Genomic DNA, 21,161 nt, shown 5'->3' with positions numbered 1-21,161 from the left:
ACGGTTATTTTCTGCCGGTGCCACTTGATTCAAGGGGCGTGCTCTTAATTTTAGATTTCCACGTTGCCATAAGACTCGATCTCGCTTTACTCCCTTGCCCTGTTTTCCCACTCCATCGTGGAACAAAGCCGATAGAGCAGATGTATTGTAATAAAGTTCTTTATCCCGCTACCAAGGGCATCTCAACAAAATGAACTGTATCTAATCTTCATAAATGTTTTAATCGAACAGAAAAGTTGTTTGTGGTTTCAAACACCATAGAATGACATTTAAAAAGATAACGCATATCAAAATAATAAAATAATAAAATAATTATAAATCTGGGCCAAGTGTATTAAGTTTTGTAACGTATAGTACTTTCGCGCGATACAAGAAATTGATACTATGAAAATGAAATGTATACACAATTTTGATTAAGAAAAAAAACTGTTTTAGAAAGTAAGGGTATTTGAAAATATTTTCTATTTTCAGTACACATAAAATTTACAAAAAGTCATCGAATCCAAAATATTCCGGAAGTTTTGAGTTTCACAGACGAAAGAAACCGAAACGAAAGATAAAAAATGGGACATATGGGATGATATTTATGGTTTAACATACTGCGAAATGATATTTAAAGAAATAATAAATATCAAAAATAAATGTTCCACGTAATATTACGTAGAATGTCTAAAATTAGACGAAGGAAAATCATCGAGAAAGAAGTGTCCCGGAAGTTACAAACATTTATAAAGTATCTCAGTCTTCCATCTTGACAGAGAAAGAACTTGGAAAGCTTTCCGCGTTGGCTCATAGATCACGTAGCTCATCGGGTCGTTAAAGTCGATCGTTTGTAAAGCGAGAAACGGCGCTCTTGGAATCTTATTTTCCATTGCGTGGGTGCACCGTGTGGGTTCGCGTAACATTTCCTATTTTATTTCTCAAGGTCCAACCTCGAGGTTCATTATACTTCCTAGTAAATTGCGTAAACAAATATCCATACGATAACAAATCTCCTACCTTACTGTTTTTATCTTGTCGCGATCTTTCAATTGTCATGTCTCAATCTGACCTTCGTTTCCACGTAGAAAATGATTTTTAACGTTTTAAGAATATATTCAACATAAAATTAAAACGAGAAATCACATACGAGGATCGCAGGAGAAAAACATGAGCAGCACTTTCATTAATTTTAATGTCGCTTTATGATTCAACGGGGCACATAATTGAAAATGAAATTATTAAAGTAAGCAATATTTTAATATTAACGAGCAATGTTGTTAACACTGTAGGTAGAATGACGAAATTTGTTCAGCTTTGAAATCAATTGAGAAGAAAATTTTGATAACAGAGAACTGACGACATATCAAATTTTCAAACTGCATACCTCTACAAAAATAGAAAGTGTCGCTTATCGTGTTCTTCCGCTATAGTTTCTACATATCGATAGCAACAACTCTTTCTTATTTTCTGCTAACTTAGACATTTTTTAAAGGTAAAAAAATACGATTCGATAGGAAATGACCCAAAGAATGCGGGAAGGTTAATATATCGCCCTTCTGTCCGATAAAGTGGCGAGTGGGAAAGTTAGTAAACCGCAAGATTTCCATGTAAAAAATAGCGATAAACTGTTATCGCGGAAATTCATGAATTTACGATATACGCGGCTCGACTGGTATGCGGTTTCAATTACGGGTGGAATATAAAAGAACCGTTTGCAATCAGGTGCATTTATCGAAGACCCATTTCGATACACAATATCAGAGACAACAGCGAAATGAAAAACTGTTGACAGTGTGACACGGCACGTCAATAACAGGAAGAAAATCCGCATCAGATTGACGAAATATAGATACAGCCCGAAAATGAAACCAATATAATCGATTCCCTAGCATGACAGAGACCAAACGTCTACATTTTTCTTCCTCAGAATTGAATAGTTATCACGTGGCAAAATTGATTTTTTCGTGATGCTAACGTTTTTCATCAAAAAGCAGGTGTTTCGTCGTTATCGTAAATAATAACAAGGTGAATTCATACTTTATACTTTACAATATTTTCACTCATGCCGAAAGATCATCTCCATTTGTATTGAAGATATTCAAATTTCTGCTGTATCCAAAGTGAACATGCAAGGTAACCAGTAGCGTAGTAACGAACGAAATAGTCGATCTTTATTTTTGATGAGACAAATGGATGACTCATTCGTAGTAAAACGAATGATAAATCGAAACCTGTCCAATAACAAGCGAACAGTAGTAAACGACACTCGTTAGTTCAGTCGCTGACATACTGAAAACTATGAAGCAAATTCGACCATTAAACTGATATAAATAGTTCTTCATCATTTACATTTACCGCGAATGAATCATCCAAATGTGTTACACATCCAAACTATAAAAGTATAAATTCACCTTTATATCGGTGGTTTAGTTTAAATTCTCCTCCTTCGTCGGTTATCCTGTCCTTTCTACTTTTACTATTCGTTTTATTCTCAGTTCTCGTAAACGAACCACATCGATATAACCATCGCTAACAATTTAGGTCACAGCTTTATTGGAAGCATGGGCTGATCGTTAACGAAACGAATTGAATCGGAGTCGTCTCCCGTTTCACCTCGTCCCGTTTCTTTTCCCCAGCGCTTGACAGACGCATCGCCGTGACGTAACCGTCCTGAATATTCGAAATGGTTCGGTGAACTGGGGTAGGAGTAGCGTGGGCGATGATTCGTTTCGTTCCGTTTAACGTAGGTCGGAATTTGGGCTGTGGAAATCGGACTCGGCTTCAGGATTCGTTCCTATTACCGCAGTTCGTGTTGACGAAATCCGTAATCTCTGCTTCGAACTCGTTTCACCTTCCAACGCGTCGCTGGGAAAAGTTCTAAAATTTCCATTTTCGAGACTCCAAAGTGTATAGGTTTCAATTTATCACGGTAACTGACTTTCAAATCCTTTAATTTCCGAGGGTTTCTATTTCTAAATCTCTTCATTTTCTCATGCTCAAAGTTCGAATCTTTTGATCTTCTAAAAATACAATTTCTGAATCTTTAAATACTCCAATGCTCAAATCATCAAAGTTTCAAATACGTCAATGCTCATATTTTTGAATTTTTTAATTTCTCAATGCTCAAGTTTGCAAATTATTGAAGTTCCCGCGCTTAAATGTTCTAACATGGCAATTTAACAGATTTTTCAACTTTTAAATGTATAAATTTTCAGATCATGGAATTAAAATTTTGCAAATTTTCAAGATTTCATTGCGTAACGTACTCCAGTCTTTGAAACACTTTAAATCGCGCGATCGTCAGGTAGATAAGCGAAGCCAGAGGAAAGTAATCGTTGGCTTACGTGTATTATGCAAATCTTCTTACCGTTCTTGTAAAAATAATGAGATCATCTACGATGATGGAAAGAAATCAAACGCACAGAAGAAACTTATTCCGTTATGAACCTTGGTCGTTATGCCCAGTCTTTGTTAGTTTCTTAGTTTCGACCTTTGATCTATTTCCAGACGAACGGCGTGTCGTCATGATAAACCGGCATTTTACCTCCGCCAGGCAGGACGTATTTCCGGCCACGTTAGTCAGCCAGTTTAAATACACTTGCATTAACCACTAAGTTTTCGTTTCTGTCCGCTCGTTTCCTTTCCCTTACCTGAAACCCCCGTTTTCTTTCTCCCTTGTCGGAGCCAAGTTGTATTTCTGACAGCCTCTCACCGACAGATCGAGGTTAATTGGCTACTATCAGGACGAAAATTAGCGCGAATTAGTCCCCGGACGATGAGTTTCGTCAGTTGAATTACGGCCCGCGAGTTTTGGCCTATCAGTTAATTAATCGCGCGACGCGTCGTGACGTTATCACCTCCGTCTACTTCCGAACTGGTGCAGAAACATCAGCCAAAAAGCTTGACAGTTACCAGTACCGTTATTCCAAACGTTACGTTAATCCTCCTAATAGTCTCACATTCAGATTCTCATAAGCAACATCGTGCCTCTAATTTACATTCGAGGGATTTAGCTTAGAACTACCTTTAGGTGAGTCAGTTACTGTTAAGACCACCAACATCAACAAACACGAATATCACTATCGCGAGGAACAAACCTGCTGTTATGGTTCGTAATGATCTTGGGTAATCTGTGAATATTCTGAAGATTTGCATGATGCTGCGAAACACTTCTCTCAGCAGATACAAAAATTGTTGTACGTGTTTGGCGCGGACGTGCTTGTCGTTTACATGGAGACTGAATTTGCAAGACGGTGAGAAATATTATATTGAAACTATGCGTGTCAATCATATTTTACTACGTCCTTGGCGTAATTCATCTTTCGAAGAGGCATAGATAGGTTTAGAATAATTATAGATGCATTATAGATGCATTAAGAAATTAAAGATGGTATAATTTTTCGTCATTTTCCTGGAGAACGACAAACGTGGACAAAAATCGTTTTTTTCTTTTTCACGAGCTCTGCAACTGTCCAAATGATGTCATAAACCGTAGTATGTAGTGAAAGCCCCCGACACCCACTAATTCTTTGTCTCTATTCGACAGCCTTTCTTCTAGTTCACCTACGAGCATTTTTTCCGTAACCTCGTCAGTGACCTCCTAAGTAACCCGATCTAACGCAACAGCAATTGCGCTAAATTGGTTTGGTCGCGTTGTAATCTACTCTAATCTAACTTAATCGAGTGCATCGTTTCACGCGAACTGCCTCGTCTCTACTAAAGGATAGTTAATCAGCCATAGACTTCTTGAAATTCCTTCGTCGTAACTCAGCAACCCTTTTTTCGTCTCACGGTGGACAGCGACGGAATAATAAAAACGAGCTGAACGATCACTCACCATCGTCGCTGATTTCGAGATTCGTGTAGCTGTCCCAGTGCAGGATGGGATCATTATGAGCGGAAGCATGCGGTACTGCTGGCGTTGGCGCCGGTATGGGCCCATCTTGACGCTTGGCGTCGGTGGCGAAGTACAAAGTCACCACGCTGTCCGGAGGACATCGTGGGTCGTCGCAAGCCACGTCCAGTTCCGATCGAGGGAACGACACCACGTTCTCCGTTATTACACAGGTATGGAACTGAGTGGAATCAAGAATTCGTTTTATCGAGATGACAGCGATGGTTTTTAAGATAGTTTAGATAGGAAGTAAATTCGATAAAATTTACCAGGGATTAGGACTTTATCTGTTCATATCATCATATTCGTAGAAAGTTGTGCATATGTTTCTTCTTTGTCAACTGTAGGTATAATATACATACTAGCGCCTTTTCGCACAATCAAACTAACATTAGTGAAATTTTGACAAGTCATAGATTACAAGTTACTAGCGTTAAGAAAATCCTCGTGATAATAAAATGTTTGGAATTAAAGAAAATGTTACACACGACAGGACATCCTATCAATTATCCCACTGAACATAAAATTCGAAAATCTTGAAAGTGTAACATCGTAAAACTGTAATATTGTAAAATTGCAAAATCTATAACTTCCAATTAAGTGGTATCTTCTCAATTCCCTAATATCCGTTATTATCATTTGGTAAACCGTTGCTAAAGAGCCGAGCGTCTTTACCGTATCAGTTTCAAATACAATCGAAGACAGCGTTGGCCGATTAACGGAGCATTACTTCGTTCTTTGATGATTTGAACGCTCAACATAGCTCATAGTTGTCAGGAAAAGTGATACGATCTAATTACGTTCTTCGACAGCGACCGAATCAACGTGATTAGAATTGGAGAAGTTTATGGGAAGTGATTTCGACCGCGACGTGGTTAGTTGGTAACAGTACCAACAGTAATTCACGTAGTATCGTTTGCAGGAGGAGATGAGAATGGAAATGGGTTTATGTACATTAGTCAAACATAGTTCGCTGGCAGGATTTCTTGTCGAGTGCACATTTGAATCTGTCAATTCAGTTTAATTGGGAAAGTTGTCGCTCGTTTTCGTCTTACCTGCAGGGAGAACATCACTTCCCGGCTCTGCTTCGAATACACCCTGTGGTAACATTTCACCAGAATGTCTCCCCTAAGACGAAGACCTCCGAGATTTACGGTGAACTCGCGAGCGTTTGTAACGGAATAGAGATCCGAGGTGTAGACTGGTGTCAGGCCTTCGTAGACCTTGAGGAATGCTCGGCAACCTGTAGGCTCGAAGAGTGGAACGCCCAGAACGGTGAGATGCGTTAAATAAAGTGGAGATTGACTGATCCTCAAGGAACCTGACAGAAGTCCGCTGAAATACTTGATGTACCTGCGAGAAAGAACCGTAGAAATTCTTATGTAGTTTTTCTAACCATTTCACTACTGTGAATGATTGCTATTTCCCATCACGAGGGAATTTCACTCAACTACTGAGTAGATTATAATCGCTCGAAACGCAATATTTATTTTGTTAAATATACTGCATTCCCTACTTTTCATATTAATTTGCAATTAATGCAGCAAATGTCAATATTTAAAAATATTTTCAGAATATTAATGTGAGTCATTTTTTTTTATTCATATACTCTACAAAACACGCAGCGAATGCAAACTTTTAGCTGGCATTAACATTATACGGTATATATGAACTGACATAACTACCATTAACCGTATTATGCGACTATTTTTTCGCAGAAATATTCACAACGAAAGTGTTATTAATTCAGCGATTTCCATCTAACATGACCAATTTTTACCACAGGGAAACATTAAAAGGCAGTGACTAGCGTGTTCTAAAATTTCATAATGGAAACATTACGACAGGCGACACGATCCAGCAATTACCACTTCAATAGTGCTTCCCAGGCGTGTTATATCCACAACATAGGTCAAGGTGAAGCTAGCCTCCTTATTTTTTACAATACAGTCTCATCGGTAAAACAATACTCGGTAAAACAACAACAACAGAAACGTTTCCATCACGAAACACTCGAGGGAGCAAAAAGAATGGATCGAATCGCGACCGTTCCGATAATAATTCATGTCCGACCACGTATGGCCGATTCCACTTCACACGAGCGCGGCCCGTATTTGGCTGCTGTCGTAAGTTACAACTCGTAACGCACCGTGCGAAAGTATTGTAGCGTCTCCGACTGTGACACTCGCGTGCTAATTAGTGTCTGACCACGAATGGACTTTTCTACTTCTCGCGTGGCCTTTTACCGTGCGACTGTATCAAACGAGTGCCGCGAAAAACTTTCGATAAACAGGACCATAAACGGGACCTCCGCGCGCGATTCAAGCTAAACGAAATGCCTCCTGGATGGCTCGTAACAGATTATTGACGGGAGACGTGAACCGATGTTTTCAATTTTTTATACATTCAGAAGGGGCAACGTGATCGACGTTCTGAATCTTTTTTCGTTACAGACAGGAGACGTGACTCGACGTTCCTCGTTTCATAAACGTTGACATATTTTCTAGGAATATATTTAAAATTTAAATTACTAACGATTTATTTATCTTGTTTATCTCCACGTTCCATATTTTTATGAATAGAGCGAAAAAAATGGGAAAAAATGGGAACGAAAGAAATGGTTATTTTATATGTTTTCGTTATCCTATACGCATTCTCCTGATTTTTGCACTTTCGTTATACTAAAAGCATAAAAATCCACTGTCTATTTATTAAAGTGCCAAAAATTTGTTTCACGGTATACCGTCAACAATGTGATAAGAGACGTTCGCCGCGCGGAGAGATCGATTAATAGTCCCACTTGTAATACACACGGCAAACACGGAAGAGTTGATCAGGTCCAAACGAACCCTGTTCTGAGGTACCTGTCGATTATGCAGCGTCGTGAGCGTTCATGACCGTAATTTCGCGGGATCTCTCACGAATTCCCGCGTGTCGTCCGTAACGAAGCAGATACGATCTCTGTCTCTGGTCGATCCCCTCCGGGTTCGAAAAAAAACCTGTTCCCTTGGTGGCACCTAAGGTGCTTTGAACGCCGCGTTACACACGTCTCGAATGAGCCAGCTAGCCTGGTGCTTCTCTCGACCCTCGATAATGGATTCATACGTTCGCGGGTGTGCGGCTACGCTAACGACATGCTAATGCTCGCCGCTCGTGGAATTAATGGGGAAACTCGATCGTTCAGGGATGCAAGATCGAGGCGGAACGAGGAAGGCGAAAGACCACGAGCAAAGCACAACCGCCGCGACGCCTGGAGGAATGTTTCACGTATAAGGACACCACATTCGACGGGCCATCATTACGATCATCAGCGTAAGCGTCACACGGCGGGAACTAAACGCGAAGGGTAGCGAGGATCGACAGCGGGTAATGCGTACCGATCGTTGTCTCAAATAGATGGCCAAGCTTGACAGGTTTACCTACGGGAATTATGTTTATGCGGTTATTTTACTCGGATTTTTAGGCGGCCCCAGGTCTCTCATTGGATAGACTGGCATTGATGTAAATGCTGTCGTAACTTGGCGTTTCCGACACGCGTTAAAGCGCTTTTAGCAATGCGGAGGCGGTAGTTTGTGTGCTGTTAGTGGATGGTTGATAGCTTCTATAGGAAGAGATTTTCTGCTGTAAAAAGATTAAAAAATTGAGGAAACCAATCTTTCTGGATGGGTACTAGAAAGGATTTGAAAATTGTGGAGAAAAATTGTGCTGCAAGTGGATGTCTTATATCATAGCCGATAGTACGTGCAAGAAAGAATTTCGTGGTTGAAAAACACCAAAATTTTCAGAATTTCATTTCCTCTTTATATGGATATCGAAAGAAACTGTACTTAAAACTTATGCTTAAACGGCGAGTCTCCTATCGTGAGAAGAAAAGAAACTAATTTCTTTTTCGTACCGAATAAATGTGGAAGACATATAGATATATTTCAAAAGAGACTGTACTTAGAATTGTACTGTATGAGTGTACTATGTAGATTTCTGATGTAGGTATATGTAGTATGAATGTGTAGAATTAATTCAATTTTGACCATTTTTGAATCGTACAGTACAATAACGTAGAACGTCATGTAATATCTTATATCTGTACGATCGATGTTTAAGATGTCCATGACGAGCCTGATATCTGCTAAGTTACACGCAATCGAATAAGTATGAGTATATCTAAGAACATGTATTGGTCTTGGTGGTAGTCTATCACGAGATTTACGGGACTTATACGACTGTTTTATTGCCGTTACTATATAGGAAGCTTTTAACTTCAACTTTTTACACGCTCATCAAATACGCATTAGAATCCAACGAAATATGATCAAAGTAATTTGAAAAGATTCAGTGTCTTTTACCAATTCATTAATTGCACAGCGATCGAATATCTCGATAAAACGATGATGTAAATTGGCTAAATGAACATTCGAGGTCTCCTTCACCAACAAGTTTCGTTACACAATCTTCAGAAACCTCTCGCGATATCAATTTCCGATTTCAAGCGATCCAATTAACCGACGCTCACAATTCACGCGCTCCAAACAATGTATGCAATTCACGAAAAGAATAATTGCGTCGATTTCAAGAACAATCGAACGCTCTAACGTACATGGTGCATGCATTAACTATGATATAATAATTTTACGTAACGTTTTGAGGATATATAACGAAGTCTATCCGTTTATGACGAAATATAGACAGCAGGTTTGCATGCTTTGAAATAGCGGCTATAGAGTAACGTAATTAACCAGTCATAAGGTGGCTCCTGAAGCAGCCACGCCTGTGCATGTCGTTCATCCAGGTATTATCTGAGTTATTCAAGACTAAGAGGCGATAAAGTTTACTTTCTCGTTCAACGTCAACAGGCAGTATCGTCATGCACCGTAGCGATTACCTTCGATGCGAGGGAACCTGCAGAGATCCAATTTTGTCGTCGAGGAATCTTCTCATAGCGAACCTGTCCAACGCCTGATCACGTCCGCCGCAGATGCTACTGTAGTTCATGTACGCAGACACAGCCACACCCAATCGTTCTTTGCTTCCCCTGAACAGAGGCGTGGAATGAGCTTCCAACTTTTTACGAACCGCGCCAATTCGTCTTCTTGTCGTTGGAGAAAAAAGAACGGATTAAGACTCACCTGGCGTGGAGAACGACCACGCGATTCGAAGCACCGTTCAGCCAGGAGTCCAGCTCCTTGCATAGGGCGCACAGTCTTTCCAAACTAGGTGCCAAACCCTGCGGCCATCCTGCTTCCCTGGTATTTGGCTCCCCGGTACGACCCGGCGATGACAAATTGAATATCTGAAATTTGAACAGACGTGTGAAAGTTGTGGTTATATTCCAAGATGCTATAAGATAGTATAACCGAATGCAAATACTGTGTGCTCTTTTATGGTTGACCTAATATTATTATTACAAGTTCAAAGGATTAATGAGTTCTCCTGTATAACAATAACAAGTTTGATAAGAAAATAAATGAAGTTCTATAAGCCAATTTTATGAACTACAAGCCAGATGATTATTACGTTCGAAGTACAATGTCAATTCATTAATTTATAATTTGCAAATTATTATGCAAGAGGGTCCAGGTAAAATGAGATTTTCAAAATAGAATGATAGATATTTATAAAATAAATGATATTGGACGAATTGTGAAGAAATATTAACTTTTTAGTTATAATATAGAGTAGTAACCGTGTAAAATCGACTGATAATTATCTAGCGTTATATAGGTTTCAGAGCATGCAACGCGCTAATTGTAACGCTAATTAGAGGGTATATAGAATTTATCTGGTAATACGTCAATTATCCTAGGATCATTTTCGTTTAATAGGTATTGTTATTTAATAAAAACGTTATATCAGATAAGCGACCATTAATCTGCAGCCGTTTACTCGCCGCTCACCATATAATTATCACCGTGTTTTCCTCGCAGAAGTGCGGTAGCATGTTCAAGGACGCCCTGCGCATCCTCCCTGTACCAGAGCGCAATGATTCTTTCGGTGACGTAACAAAGCTCCATTACTTCTGTAACACGACCTCCACCCTTTCCTGATCCTGTCGTCGTCGCGTCCGCGCCGACGCCCGGCGTCCTTGCAGGTGCCGTCGCCGACAAGGACGTCTGTATCTGAAACACGGGCATTCTTAATTAGTATCATTGATCTTTACGTGCACATTTAATAATTATCCTTATTAGATAAGGCACATAGAACTTAATTTCACTGCTTTTTATGAAGTTTTTATGAAGTTCTTGCGCATCAAAATTTCCTATAGAAAAGATCGAAGAAGAAACTTGTTCATCTGGTTAGTTTTACGCCGCAGATTTCCTTTTTATTAAGAATAAAGAATTTTTAAACGGCTTTGGTATACACGAATCCTAATTTCTACTAAACTGCCTTCTACAGAATTCTTCATATCCAGAATTCTAAACAAAGGACTCAAGGAGAATACTCGGCTCGCTACAAATATTCGCATTTCATATCGCATTTTCCCCAAAAACAAATAATTCTAGAGTTGCCTCCAAGGTATGGAACCTAGTTTCGCAAACCGCCTTTTGCGGAATTTCTTCTGCTCGAAATGTTCCAAAGAAGCCCATTGAAGAAGCACTTCGCTCACTTCACCAGCAATACGCACAATTTATATTCCTATTTTACCGAACAAAAAACTTACAGTTTGCGCTGCATGAAATTTCTTATAAACCAAAATTATCCGATAAACATATCTAAGAAGCACTCTGCTCGCTTTACTACCAATATTCTTCTTTTATATTCCACTTTTGCCTCGAAAAAAGTTACTTTAGATTTACTACCTAAATTCAGCACATTACTTCATAGATACTATATGAAGTCCACAACTGAAAAACATGATAAATCATATTTTCTATCCTTTACAAAAGAACTGTTTTAGAATTCAATATGCTGACAATTAAATCTACACGAAAACTATCTTTTCTTTCGATTTTACGATCAAATACATGTTTTTGTCACTCTCTTTCAAATTTAAAAAATATTAGCACATTATCTAGCAGCTATTTTATGCAAAAATTAACACGTTTCACCGGCCACTTTTTACAAAAACTAACTCGTGCAATCGGCTATTTTATACAAAAATAACAAACTTAACCTTACACGTTTCGTGTTAAACATTAAACACGAGATTTATGCACACTTTGTGCTCGAATACACGGAAGCAACGTGTTAAGAATATTAATTACGCAAAGTAATATTAATTAAACGAAAATAGCATAAATTCCTATCTCACAAAACATTACGAGTTTATCATCAATCTTTAAAAAGCTTCGAATCGATCGGATTATTCCTTTTTTCAACTGTTTCATACTTTTTTTACAAAATACTTTTTCAAGTGATGTAGGAGCCGGAAAATCACGAAAAACAGACTTATCATATTTCTCCCGTGTGGTCTTCATCTATAAAGAACCTTGGAGTATTTCGGTGCGTAGACGATCCTGACGACAATGCTGTCCGGCATGGCGATGCTGCCCTTATGGGAATCGCCTTGTCCCAACGAATCGACATGAAATCCTGGTGGTTTAACGCGTGCTTTTATCTTGGCGGGACGTCGACGAAGAAGGATGCGAGCACGACACGGCACGAAGGAATGACAGACTGCCGACTATTGTGCGTTCACTCGATTCCACTGAATTCACGACGTTCTACCCGACAGTCTAACCACGGTTCCTACTTGCACAGCTGACGTTCAGCTATTCCCCTTCCTTATACGCCGACTGTGCAACGATTTCTCTCTCCGCGTGCACGTATGATGTAACGAATTCGTCCAGGTAGCGTGACTTCGATCAAAGTCACGCTCGTCATTAGACACAAGTCGCATTAGCCAGTCCCGCGAGCTCGCTGCGCTGACGGACGCGATAAAACGTCGGAGCGGTGTGGCTAACTCGACTTCAAGGGCAACGCGGAAAAATCGTGTCGACGAAGAAATATGAATAAGTTCCTTGTCCGCGAATTGCGCTGCGTCTGCATAAGCTGTCTCGGGTGTAATTCCAGTTGGCGAGTGATCGAACGAGTTTCTCAACGAGTGAACACAGGGCGTGCGCGTCTCGATGAATCCGTGGAAAATTGATACAGTGTGTTTTGGAGGTCAAATAAGTGAGAAAGATCTAGATGCACCGAGATGCATGTAAAAATGATTCGTTATAGAGTCTGTTACAGTGTGTATACATTAGTCAAGATGCCGTAGAAAATTCAACAAAATACTAGAAATCAAACTCGCTATCTTTTTATCACTTTTTGAAGATTCTATTCAAGCTTAGAAAATTTAAGAAGTATACAGTTTTCGTCTCCAGGGTACACTGGCAATATGCTACATCGATTTATCCTTATTACGTACGCGTACACGTTGTGCAAGAAATTCCACTTCCAATAAAATTGATCTCCAATTTTGTATTCTATCCTCTTTGCAAAACTATCGAAAGATGTGTCCATAATATTATTAATTATTGAAAAAAACAATCTTTTTCACAGGATACAAAAAGGCTCGTTACAGGATTTTCCACTGTTTCCTACAAATACTTAAAGAATGATTATTCTCTGCACTCGAAAGTATATCTCGCGCAAGATGGCCCGGAGCACATCACAACTTTATCGATATACTTATCGTCAGAACGACCTTGCGAAGCGTCATAAACTTCTCTGAAAGATGCAACATCCCATACACTTCCTATCTTTGAAACGTCCATTTCCCTCGTCATACCGCGGAATAATTCAGCAGAATGAAGAAGAAAAGGTACCGCTGCACGATCCCGTAACGCTATCACAGAGAAACCGCCGCCGACAAAGTTTACCCATTGCGATCCTGAATGAAAAATCAGCCCGCCGTCAGGCGATATTACGACTTATTCGCGCGTGACGCCTGACAAATTGCACGAATATCCTCTTTGTCTCTTCCGACGCGGTGGACTTCGCGCGAAAAAGGATGGTCGTGGCACGGTCGTCCGATACGAAAGGCCCCCCGTCGATCTTCGAATCCTAAGCAACCGTGAGAAATACGAAGGACACGCGGCATACCGAGGTAGGCTGAGCTTCCAAGGAACGACAGCTGCGGTAGGACCGCGCTAGCGTAATGGCAATTTCACACGTGAGACCTAACGCTGGGAGGGATTTATGGTTGTAGCAGACCACGACGTACACTATCGTCCATAAGTATTTGGACGCTTCTAAAACATCGCAAATGTATACCTAAACTCGTGGCACAATTGACGTCATAACAGACGCCATGGTTCAAGGTAACACGAAGATCAAGTATAATAAAATTACGTTGGAGGTCACCGTGATACTAATTTCGTGATACAGCTGGAGTCAGAAGAGATTCTATGGTCCAAGGTAACGCGGAGATCAAACATAATCAAGTTATACTGGAGGTTTCATCGTCGAGGAAATCAAGTTTGAGAACTTGTCAGATACAGTGGAATTCCATTTATCCAAACTTGTCGGGAGACAAACGGTTTATATAATTGGAGTTGATATAATAGAAGCTTGCCGATTATCCTCGCTATCTACTAGCTTTTGTTCATACAATAAGAGCTCAGGTTTAGATAAATGAATTCAACCAGCAAAAGATCAATTAATCGTACATTAACTAAAATCTCGTTCATATAAATGGAATTCTACTGTATAGAGGAATTTGTCTGCTCCGAACTAGATAGAAATAGACAAGAGACAGGAGATTATTTAACACGTGAAAATAATTCGAGAATGTGGAATAAAGTACTTTCATTTAACGCCTCCTTTTTTGGAGAAAGTGTAAATTCCACATACGTTTTCAATTTTACGAATACGATTATCATAATCGTGTTTCGTTAGACTGCACATAACATGCAAACACTATGAGTGTCCAATTACGATGATATCATTACCGAATGATGATATGACATCAACAATTTGTACACAGTAAAATTTTACACCATGATAGCCATTAACTGTTAAACACAATACTTGATTCCAGTTATAGCGAGAGGTAAGACATTCACAGTAAAAAAATCGTATGTCAGCTATAACTTTAAAAATATTTATAAGAGAAATATCAATCTTTTGATAGAATAGTATCAAGTATCGTACAAATACTTATGGATGGTGTTGTACGTGCGAGTTGAAGTTGACTGTAGCCCGCGAGAGAAGCGGCGAACCGCGTTACGATCTCGTAAACGTATTTTTAGAGGCCAGGTTACTAGCTTCCTCTTTCTCTCTTCAACTCGTTTCGATACTAGCTCGCTGTTTTGACGGGACCGCTGCGGCTACTCGAACCCCTTTCTTCTGTCCCAGCACGCAGAATCATTAAAATTTCAATTTACATCGAGGCGACACGTGGGCGGAAATCACGATTGAATTCATTGGAGATGAATGAAAATTTTATCGACGTGTTTCGCGTGTTACGAGTGCCGCGTGGTGGATATTTTGTGAAAGATAGATACACGATACTAGCGAAGGAATGTCCGTGTCTCATGTGGAAACTTTTCACGCGTGAGTTTATTAAGAGTAGAAGAAGATAACTATGTTTCATTTTTCTGAAGAAATGAACTATTCTTTCGTATACTCAAGGATATATTTATTCAGAAGAATGTTTATTATATCTTTTGGAATTGTACTTGAGGTAAAGAAAAACTGCAATAGGAATCTGCAGAACATTGAAACTACCGGGTCGACTTAAGTACAAAACTCATAGAAAAGAAACCAAAATCAGAGATACGTGACAAAACCTACGACGCAAAGGAAAACAACATTTTATCCAAATTCCCAGAATTACGCATCGTAAATGTATGAAATTTCTTGGAGATACGATCCTTTTAACTACCATAGTAATTCTTGTAAATGGACCATGATGCCTAGCTATGATATACGTATAACTTCAAACGTGCGGCGAATTCAAAATAGCTTGTTTTGATTCTGTGAAGCGCTCAAAGACGTAAGACATTGAGAAGAAGGGTTTGACTGTCAGGTATATTGCTTTTTAATTGATTTTTGTTTACACTGGGATTCTTGCGGCCCTTTTGACGGGCCATGTGTAATTTAGAAGGAATAACCGTAGGCTGTGACATTAGTAGGAAGTAATTATTCGGGGGCGCGAAGGAAACGTCGCGCCGGTAATGCCAATTATCGTTAATCCGCGTAATTGCCGACGGCTAATTTCTAATTGCAAGTGGAGTGCCAAGCGAGAGTGGGCTTTATGGTTATCGACTTCTTTCCGTCTCGACCTCTCTGCTAAGCAACGAGTATATGCCGTCGAGATCCGATCGATAGCGGAATGTTTCGCCAAAGATCCGGAAAGGATGCATTCCAAACCTATCGGGGTCCTAAATTATTCCCTTGAACGTTCATGTTCCTCCGTTTTTCCGATTCTTTCAAGATTGAACATCATTTAAATTAGTCAAGTTATTTGAATTCTGATTGACCTACGATTTACGTTCGAGAATTTTGGGCCGAAAACGTAAACAAGCTATTACGCAGGGTAGTTGGTAACTGATGATACAAACGGAAAGGAGGTGATTCTATGCGAAAAAAGAAGTCGAAAATATAGAATAAAAATTTTTTTTTAATTTTTTTTAATTTTTCCATCCAGACAACGATCTACAGTGAGATCCGTTATAACGTACCGTACGCGTACCGAGCGAAAATTCAAAGTCGATTTTCTCGAAAACAAAGCCTCAAACGAAAAATTTTTATTCTTTATTTTATAATTTTTTTTTTCGTAGAATTACCCCCTTTCCGCTTGTACCACCAGTTACCAACCACCCTGTATATTATATTATATATTATATTTGGCTCGATCATCGTACTACGGGCTATGCCCATAATATTTACGTTTGGCCCGATCATCTACTACGAGCTATGCCCGTAATGTTTACGTTTGGCCCGATCATCGTACTTGTAGGTTAAGGGATTAATATTACTTTGTCAATACAAGTTGGTTGTTTATTCATTCGAAATATATATCCTTTCAAGTGTATATATCTTTAAGTAATGTAAAATCAATCTACCAATAATGTGAACCTAATACTTGATTCCATGATATTTGTAATATTCTTTTGAGTTTCAAATGCGTCAAGGTTCGTTCCGCTATCCCATGATTGGAAGGAAACAACAGCTGTGCTAGGTAACGTAATATGTTCAAAACAAATTATATTTTAATGTTCAATAACGTTTAATTCGTCTGGCAGAATCTGGCAGATGCACCAAGACGTTTCTTAGCAATTCTTTAACTCTATTTTTTTAATTTTATGAATCTATTACCTGAAATCGACTTTGAAGTAACCAACTTTAGAACAGAAGAAAGAAACAGAAAAAGGTACTATCTGCTACTATCTATTATACACTATCAATCAAAAATTTGAAATCACGTTCTCAGCTATTCCTATGTGTAATGTACCTTATAATTCCATTATCAGTTTAAAATTAATTCTGCAAACATCGATTCTACTTTCTTTACGTAATTATTACCTAAGGTAACAGAATCTTAAACCAATCACCTCTTAAATTTTCCAATCGTACAAACCATGTAGCGTTGCTAAACATTCGACCAGTAGTGTATAATCTTCGCATATCTAGTTCTCACATTTCAAGCATTTTCATCGACACCGAATGCCATCCGAAATCGATAGAGCAATTTCGCAATAAATTTCCGAATGGTTTCCTACGATTATCATTGAGGAACGGTTTCTCGCCACAATCGGTAATAACCAGTTACGAGCAATTGTCAGAATTCCCTCGCGTCGTGCCGCGTTTTGCATTCGATGCTCTTCTCTGTGTATATTTTCACAAGAATAGCCGCGGTATAAGCGTGGATTTCACGAATACATTACACGGCCGACGTCAATATACTTGGATTATCTCCGTGGAACATCGGCTGATACCTACACCGTTCATACGGTGCGCTAGCTTACTGCCATTTTAGCGAATAATTTTCTCCGGTGTCGACATTAATGCGTAAAAGACGCCTTGCTGCTGATCTAGCCGCTGTTATGATTTAAAAAAAGACCCTAATAAAGCGTAAACGTTCCCTCCAAACCACTTCCCAGATCCGTTTTTCATGCTTCCTCTGGCGTTACATTTAACAATCCAACGCGTTGCATTTTCAGATAGTTATCTGGCAAAATCTTGCTCAATAATATCAGTCACCGTTACAACGAGATAAATGATCCACGGGATTAAGGGAAAATTGTAAACTTCCGCTTTGTTCGTGATACGTATAAACAAAGTGCTATAATTTATGAAGCAGAAGCTTCAAAACAAGTTTAATATATTTTGTTATTCTACTGAGTTTCGTTACACCATAATATGTCATAAGTGACACAATTTTTCTGGAAGCTAAGATAATATAACGGAACTCGTTAGAAGACGATAAAAGTGACCTAAAAGAGAAATAGAAAGTTCCGTGGAAAGATGGTAAGCAATTGTAGAAAATGAGAGAATTTATGCATTTATTGAAAATTTATATTTGTAAAGATAATCGCCAAATCTACCGTATGCTGTAATTCCTATGTAATATTTCCCCACATAAAATATTTTCCAGTTCAGCTATTTCCATCCCAGAATTCCCAACCAAACCATAGTTACACTAACGATAAGACCGCTGAGGATAAAATCATGAATGAAACGTAACGATTTACTAACGATATACTATAAATAACTTTTATGTAATATTTCCTTTATACGATGTTTTCTATTTCAATCCTCTTCCAAGCAACCCGAATACCACAAAGATCGAATTACTCTAACAATAAGACCGTTCAGAACGAAAGCACAAGCGAAGCGTAACAATCTGCTAAACATTCTGAATAACTCTTACATAATATTACGTTCGTATAATATTTTCTATTTCATTGCCTCCTATTTCACGATTTTCTCAACGAAACCAAACATGGTAGAAAGCAAGTTACCTCGAGTTACCTCAAGACCACAGAGAACGAAATCACAAGTGAAACGTAACAAGAACGTCAAAATTCTCTGGTTCTCGAGGCGATTACGCAGGTGGCGTGATGCAAATGATTTCGTATGTACGTCTCGGAGGTAATTTCGAAGTCGAGGCGGCTTGTGTGCGATTTTGCATAGTGATCGTTCGCAAAACGCTGAATCGCGGCGTCAGGTACACGTGTACGCGAAAGAGGAGGTTGTTCGCCGTAGACGACGAGCGCTGTTTCGAATGTAAATAGGGCTCGGCCGTGTTTTCCCGCGGAATAAATGAAGGTACCGCCTGATGCAATCGACCCCCGTACTCTCGACCAATAAGACGCCACTTCCTCGTACGTATCACGCGTGGTTTGTTTTAATATTAAATATTTAGAGAACCCAGGTTTGCGAATGGCGCAAATCGCGAATTCTTATCAGCAAATGATAAGCCACAAGCTACGTAGCAGGCTACGTAGCAGGCCACTTAGCATAACGATCGTGCTGAGCATATTTTTCTTTCCTTTTTCCAACTTCACAAAGCGTTTCTCGCGGTCACGACAAGTAACAACGAATAAATCGTAGGTGCTGCAACGAATGAAAAGGCAGGTCCACTTTCTAGTACTTCGAGTAAACGAACGAGAATCAAATATTATTCTCAGTGTGCTATACAGTCATGAGTCAATTATTATTCGTAATAATGAACTGTTGGCCTTTTGAATATGAAACATACCTTTATTTTTTCAGATATTGGAGCCGCAACAGAAATTCGAAACGAGAACAATGCCTGACAAAAATTTCTAAATTCTTGTACGAACTTTTAATATTTGGAATCATATCGAAAAAAAACTGTGCATTTTTATTATCAATCAGTATTCGTTGAAAAATGTGAGAAGAGCTGCGTTTATCAGGAGACAGAATTAGAATCGACTCTAATTAGCAGACCTACTAACCGAGAGTCTGATGAATAATTTATGAGCTATACGCGCCTGCAATTTTCGTGACTGAAAAAAAAACACAAATTCCCATTCTATGTAAAGATCTACGAGTTGAATAATTTACAGCGAAATGCAGTTGGTATAGCGAGGAATTATAACAACGCAAAAAAATCGATTTTTTACCTGGTGTTGTTGTTTGCTTCTCGAAATGGTGTTAACATTCTTCGGCTGTGCCTCGTAACCTCCATTATGCTGCAACAGAAAAGGAAAAATACTGAATTATACAGGTCTCGCCATGTATATCTACGATTTACTGCAAAGGAATGGGATAGAAAAGAAAGAAAACAAAAGAAAAGAAACGAAAGACCCAAAAAGGAAAAAATGAAAATAAAAAAGCGGTAGTTTCCACGCGTGCACATTAAGGGCGTCGCGAAAGGAAATGGGTTGCCCATCGCGTCGAGCAACGATAACAAATACTACGCGTAAATTATTTCCATTGTTCGGCTGAAAGCAGCTGTTGCGTAAATTCAGGCTGATGTGCGCCACGCGTCTGATAATAAACATCATCGATTCCCAGTGCTTCGATTCGCGTAAATCCCTGGTGGCCTGTGAAAACAAATTTCCGTTCCGCGACCACCCTTGCGTGGGGTGTTTCGATTAAATTTCCCAACGCGAACTCAGTCAGTCGTAATTTTTTCTATCTATTCTATATTATTTATATTTTCCTGTTTATATATTTATCGAAGCGAGAGCGCATGGCGAAAATATGATTTCAATCGAACGAAACAATACCCACGCACCTCGCTTTCTATATGGAGGGCAGTGTGCCAAACTGTGAACGCGATACGGTGCAAAAGGGTCTCAGTTTCCTCTCGTAGTGGTGTCTCCTCCTTAAGGTTATTGTTCACCGTGTCCTGGCGCGTGTCACCGCAGCGACAGCAATTTGCTCGCAGCCAAGCGCGCGATAGCGAGCTACTGTTCGAGTTTGTCATGGTTCTTCGGATAAAGGACCCGTGAAACCATGAATAGAATTCACAACTGCTTCGTTGTACGATATTTTGTGTCTACTTTAAGTCTATTTCAAGTGTCATCACACGGAATTTATAGGAACATGATTTTTCAATTGTCAGACTGATTTACTGATTCTTAATAATCTTAATAATATTCCCTCAAATGAAATGTATTACGTGCAGAATTAAAGTCGTGAAGGAGTTAGCAAACGTTGCGGCGAAAGAGAATTTCGAAATGTGGCTAGCCACGTGTCGATCGTACGTCGGCGCCGTGACAGGCGTGCTCGTTACGAATTATTCCGCAACATCGGGCACCGCCTTTTCTCTTCCTCCGTCTCTTCTTCTGATCCGCGTGAAACCGCGATCCTCGCCAACCACGGCGATGATTCATGGACGAAAATCACGCCATTAATCCCTCGTTGCCTGTCGAGCGCGTTT

The 21,161-nt window shown here is 39.4% G+C and overlaps 1 protein-coding gene across 15 annotated transcripts in view; it reads right to left on the bottom strand.

Moving 5' to 3' along the window:
- The window catches only part of by (focal adhesion protein tensin), a 180,557-nt gene that overhangs the window by 34,761 nt on the left and 124,635 nt on the right, over positions 1-21,161 (bottom strand). For 13 of the 15 annotated variants that reach the window (XM_033326979.2, XM_076622788.1, XM_033326977.2 and 10 more), the window contains 6 exons: positions 19,897-19,965; positions 10,768-10,989; positions 10,000-10,163; positions 9,756-9,905; positions 5,932-6,229; positions 4,820-5,057 (listed from right to left, as the gene is read on the bottom strand). In XM_033326979.2, the coding sequence (XP_033182870.1) occupies positions 4,820-5,057; positions 5,932-6,229; positions 9,756-9,905; positions 10,000-10,163; positions 10,768-10,989; positions 19,897-19,965 (1,141 nt within the window). Of the gene's footprint in view, positions 1-4,819; positions 5,058-5,931; positions 6,230-9,755; positions 9,906-9,999; positions 10,164-10,767; positions 10,990-12,299; positions 12,546-19,896; positions 19,966-20,513; positions 20,721-21,161 lie in introns of those variants that run through there. The other 2 variants (XM_033326988.2, XM_033326992.2) reach the window with 2 other exon arrangements.

This window comes from Bombus vancouverensis, chromosome 11 (assembly GCF_051014615.1).
Source record: "Bombus vancouverensis nearcticus chromosome 11, iyBomVanc1_principal, whole genome shotgun sequence".
Classification (NCBI taxonomy): Eukaryota; Metazoa; Arthropoda; class Insecta; order Hymenoptera; family Apidae; genus Bombus; species Bombus vancouverensis.
This window is presented reverse-complemented; position numbering and strand designations above follow the sequence as displayed.